At 46.2% G+C, this 5,120-nt stretch overlaps 1 protein-coding gene across 1 annotated transcript; it reads left to right on the top strand.

Annotated features, from left to right (window-relative positions):
- The first annotated feature begins 250 nt into the window (after positions 1-250).
- Positions 251-3,629, top strand: LOC147620226 (pentatricopeptide repeat-containing protein At1g15510, chloroplastic-like). The gene has a single exon (XM_086772419.1). The coding sequence runs from the start codon at positions 609-611 to the stop codon at positions 2,544-2,546; it is 1,938 nt and encodes a 645-aa protein (XP_086628545.1). The 5' UTR covers positions 251-608; the 3' UTR covers positions 2,547-3,629.
- Positions 3,630-5,120: the final 1,491 nt, after the last annotated feature.

Raw genomic sequence — 5,120 nt, 5'->3', positions numbered from 1 at the left:
TCCACAACAGACGCACAAATGGATAGGCTACCAAGCACATATATTCCAAGACCCAACTGGTTAGGAGATGCCAGACCAAATGGAGAGCAAATCAAGGTGCAAGTGGTGACTTAGATGCCTATTAGCATAGTGTTAAAGACGGCACCGGCGGTCCTGTCCCAGTATAACCTTTTTTAATATGTGGGAAACCCCTCCAGGTTCGAGGTGCTATTCTATTCTTCAAAGTCCCAAAGTCTCTACAATCATGACCAGAAAAACCTTAAAAAGAGAACTTGACCATTTTTTCGAAATTATTGATAGAAAAACAGCCCTGCAGCAGAAATGCAGACATTACGATCCCACACGGAACGAGCGATTGTGGATGGGCCTCTGCTCCGACAACCGAAACTGCAGAGTAAGTTCGCTTTCTTGTTCCTTCAATTAAGTGATGATTCGCCCCCTCTGTCCTGTACAAGCCCCCATATTTCAACCATGGATGTACGGCTCGTACGATCCAAGTTACTTCAAAAACAGTCTACGGAGGGATTTCACAGATTAAGGACAAAACATGAAGAACATTACTGAGGGTGCTTAGCTAGGAGGAGGCACTGTCTTCCCTGGAAGAGGGGATGCTGCCCCAGCCTTCCTTTGAGGACTTTGCTCGCATCATGCACATGTTCAGGAAGGAGAGAGACCGAACCCATGCACTGCGCTTGCATGCCTTCATGTGCAAAAGTGGGCTTGAAGCTCATACATCACTGGGGAACTACCTCGTCTCGATGTTGGTGGAAGTTGGAAGCATGCTCGATGCCCAGCAGGTTTTTGACGGATTGGTGTATCGGAATGAGTGGTCCTGGAATTCCCTCATCACTGGTTATATCAAATGTGGCAAGCCACAGCATGCTCTCACTCTGTACAAAAGCATGCAAAAGGATGCTTGTGTATATCCTAATAGGCATACTCTTGTGGCCCTACTGAATGCTTGTGCGAAGCTGAAAGATTTGGAAAGAGGCTTTGAAATACATGTTGAGGTTTCCACAATGGGATCGCTCGAAAGAGATCTTTTTGTTGGCAGCACCTTGGTTGATATGTATGCCAAATGTGCCTCGCTTGCAAAAGCACAGCAAGTGTTTGACAAGCTTCCAGTTCGAAATGTTGTCTCATGGACCGCACTCATTGCAGGATATGCTGAACATGGGCATGGTAAGGAAGCACTTAAGTGTTTTGAACAGATGCAACATGAGGGTGTCTCCCCGAATGCTATCACGTTTGTTTGCAGCTTGAAAGCTTGTGGCAGCATAGGAGCCACAGACAAGGGCCGAGAAATACATGCAGAAATTGAAAGACAGGGGTTGCTGGAAAGAAACCTTTTTGTTGGCAGTGCCTTGGTTGATATGTATGCTAAATGTGGCTCACTTGCAAAAGCACAACAAGTGTTTGACGAGCTTCCAGTTCGAAACGTGATCTCGTGGACTGCATTAATTGCAGGATATGCTGAACATGGACATGGTGAGGAAGCACTCAAGTGTTTTGAACAGATGCAACTTGAGGGTGTCTCCCCAGATGCTGGCACATTTGTTTGCATCTTGAAAGCTTGTGGCAGCATAGGAGCCACAGACAAGGGCCGAGAAATCCATGTTGAGATTGAAAGACAGGGGTTGCTGGAAAGAGACCCTTTTGTTGGCAGCACCTTGGTGGATATGTATGCCAAATGTGGTTCCCTTGTAAAAGCACAGCAAGTGTTTGACAGGCTTCCAGTTCGAAATGTAGTCTCGTGGAATGCATTAATTGCAGGATATGCTGAAAATGGGCATGGTGAGGAAGCACTCAAGTGTTTTGAGCAGATGCAGCTCGAGCGAGTCTCCCCGACTGCTGTGACATTTATTTGCAGCTTGAAAGCTTGCGGTAGCATAGGAGCCACAGACAAGGGTGGAGAAATACATGCTGAGATAGAAAGACGGGGGTTGTTGGAAAGAGACCTTGTTGGCAACACCTTGGTCAATATGTATGCCAAATGTGGCTCACTTGCCAAAGCACAGCAAGTGTTTGACAAGCTTCCAGCTCAAGACATATTTTCATGGACTGCACTAATGGCAGGATATGCCCAGCTTGGAGAAAGTGAAAATGTTTTCGGTATGTTTGATAGAATGGTACGAGAAGGTATAAAGCCAAATCCAGTAACGTACATCGTTGTTCTCAGTGCATGCAGTCGCAGAGGCCTATTTAGTAAGAGCCAGACGTACTATGAGGCCATGAGCAAAGACTATGGCATTGCACCAACTCTTGAGCACAACAATTGTTTGATTGATCTCCTTGGCCGTGCAGGCCAATTTGATAAGGCACTAGCAATGATCAAGAAGATGCAGTTCTGTCCTGATCTTGTGTTGTGGCATACTGTGTTGGGTGCTTGTAGGAACTGGGGGGATGTGGAATTTGGAAAACAGGCCTTTGAACACGCAGTACGATTGGATGAAAAGGATTCTGTAGCTTATGTCTTAATGTCGCATATCTATGCAGGTGCTGACTTACAAGAGAAAGCAAATAAGGTTGAGGCAGTGAGAGTTTAAAAAAAGCAGTGAAGGTTGGTGGACCAATGATATTGCCGGAATTTTGAACTCACTTTTCGTTGGTTATGCTAAAGTTTTGATGCAAGGTTGAGGTAATGAGAGTTCAAAAAAAAAAAGCATGGAAGGTTGGTGGAGTGATGATCTTGCTGGAATTTTGAACTCACTTTTGATTGGTTATGCGAAAGTTCTGATTCAAAGCTAGAAGATCTTTCCATCAAAATGAGAGGAAGGTTATGTCTCAAGTTTGCATCGGGTGTCGGAGGACATTATTGATACAAGGAGTAGCCATGGTCGAGGGGCGCTGGCATCCTTATATTCATGCAAGAAGGTAGCCTAGGAGGCCAGATGGTTTAGAGACGGCTTAGATTATATTTGGCACATTGCCAAATAGGCTATGTGCTACACTTGACCGTTATCTCGTAACGGTCCACATATGGAATAGGTAGACTTTACTCTTGGACACCCTATCTTGACATTGCGGGGCTTGAATAGGATCCAAGATGAGCCCGGATAGCCGTGGGAAGTTGGGTAGTTGCTACGTACTTTCTAGTACATCTTTATGAGCCGAGTCTACACTGTGGACAGTGGCACCTAATATGACTTTGGACCTACACGATCATAGTGTGGCCGCTCCTCGTAATATAGGCCTATAAAGATACATGGAGGTGTTAGAAGTCATCTCCTGTCTACTTTTATACACCAGGGCCTTTGTTGTGGGTGTGCCCGCCCTTATGAGGTGTTTTATCATTTTTCCTCACTCGTTGCATTTTTTCCCTATTTTTTTCATTTTTTCTGTGGCTTGGAAGGCAGCCCTGAGTTGGCAGGAGGATCCAGTTGCTGGCCGACTGTATTAGCATGTGTGTGTTCCCATTCTGGAGCTGGCCGATTGAACTGGACAAGTCGTGGACCCTCAGTGCTGGCCGACTGGCTGCATATGCTGGTCGTGGAGATTCAGGACCAGTTGGCTGCCTGTAGCACAGGCCGACTGGTATATGGGGCCATATAAATAGGCCCCCAGTCTCCCATTCCATTTTGTATCATACTCCGGGATCTTCTTGTGTATATAGAGTAGAGTTACACGCCTCTCTCTCTCTTGTGCTGTTATTTTTTTGCATGCGTTTTGCTCTCGTGTTCCCAGATCTGGTCAGCATCTCCGCTGCGTATTCTGACATGGTATTGTTGAGATATCGAGCTCGTCTAGTGAGGCGGTGGCCACTGATTACCCGCCTGGGGGGTAGGCCCCACACTTACACCACTGGCATGGTTGGTGAGATCTTGGGTGATATGCGGCCAGTGGGATGACAGGCTGTGTGACAACCACTCTAGAGACTGGCATAGTTATAGCGCCAGCTCATTTAGTCGGGTTCACACTATAGAGAACCCGTGTATGTATTGGTTGAGTACCTTTCATATTATGGTGTACTCTTATTCTTGTATATGGTGTGTTGAGTGTTGAGTAGAGAAGAAGAAGATTTTCAGTCTCTCACCTTGTGTGTGTTCTCTGTGTGTGTGCTTGCAAGAGCTCAAGCTCTCTTCCTCCCTGCATCTTTTCATGGTATCAGAGCCTGGTTCGTGCTAAGGGCTGAGCTGCAAGCAAGAGAACCACAGGAAGCGGTACGAGGGTAAGAGCTTCAACTACTCTTCCCTATTGTGTTGGTGACTACACCCTTGTCGGGAGCTCTACGGGAGGCACCGGCAAACGGTCTCTGATTGAGGAGCTTTCTTCGCGGGAGTAAAGCTATAGGGCAACTATACAGTCCTGAAATTTTCGGGCCGAAAACGGGTTTCGGGCGCGTCTGGACCTCCGTTTTTCAGAAAGCAGGCGATTTCGAGCACTGCGGGTAAGTCATCGATTCTCTGCAGAACTCTGTTTTAAGAACTGCAGGAAGACAGATTGACTGTGCAGACACTGTGGGTGCTGCAAAGAGGTCTACAGTTGCCATTGGGTGTATGTATGCACATTGAAGTCACTGTTGGTGACATTTGAGAGTACTACAGTACCGCTGTGCAGGAAATATAGCATTTGTGCAGAAAAACCAGAGTGCAGGTTCTGGTAAAATTGTGTGTTTGGCAAGATGTCTAATGATGGCATAACACAGATTGTGGCTGAGAAGCTGGATAAGAATAACTTCCATGCTTGGAGGTTCAGGTTGACTAATTTCCTGATGGGAAAAGGCTATTGGGACTACATAGAAGGTGAACATGAAGAAGCACCGGAGATACCGGACATAAATCCTACTGCTACAGATGTGAAAGAGTTTAAAGACTGGAACCAAGGAGCCAGGAAGGTTATGTATTGGCTATCCATTAGTATACAGGACACCATGATTGGGTACATTCAGGATGCCAAGTCCCCCAAGGAGGCGTGGGACACCTTGGTAAAGCTTTATGAAACAAATACCAAGGCACGTAAGATACAGTTGAAGAATGAACTTCATACTGTGGAGAAAAAGAGCATGTCTGTGAATGACTATGCGTTGAAGATAAAGGGTATTGTGGAATCCCTTGCATCTATTGGTGTGTCAGTAGATGATGATGACAAGGTGGAAGTCTGTCTACGTGGTCTCGGGCCAC

This window comes from Cibotium barometz, chromosome 32 (genome assembly GCF_041138505.1).
Source record: "Cibotium barometz isolate CiBa-2024 chromosome 32, ASM4113850v1, whole genome shotgun sequence".
In the NCBI taxonomy this organism is placed as follows: domain Eukaryota; kingdom Viridiplantae; phylum Streptophyta; class Polypodiopsida; order Cyatheales; family Cibotiaceae; genus Cibotium; species Cibotium barometz.
The sequence above is the reverse complement of the archived record's forward strand: the minus strand, read 5'-3'. Positions and strand labels throughout refer to the sequence as shown.

Excerpts from the sequence above, each read along its gene's own strand:
- LOC147620226 (XM_086772419.1), top strand. The coding sequence starts at position 609 with ATGCTGCCCCAGCCTTCCTTTGAGGACTTTGCTCGCATCATGCACATG.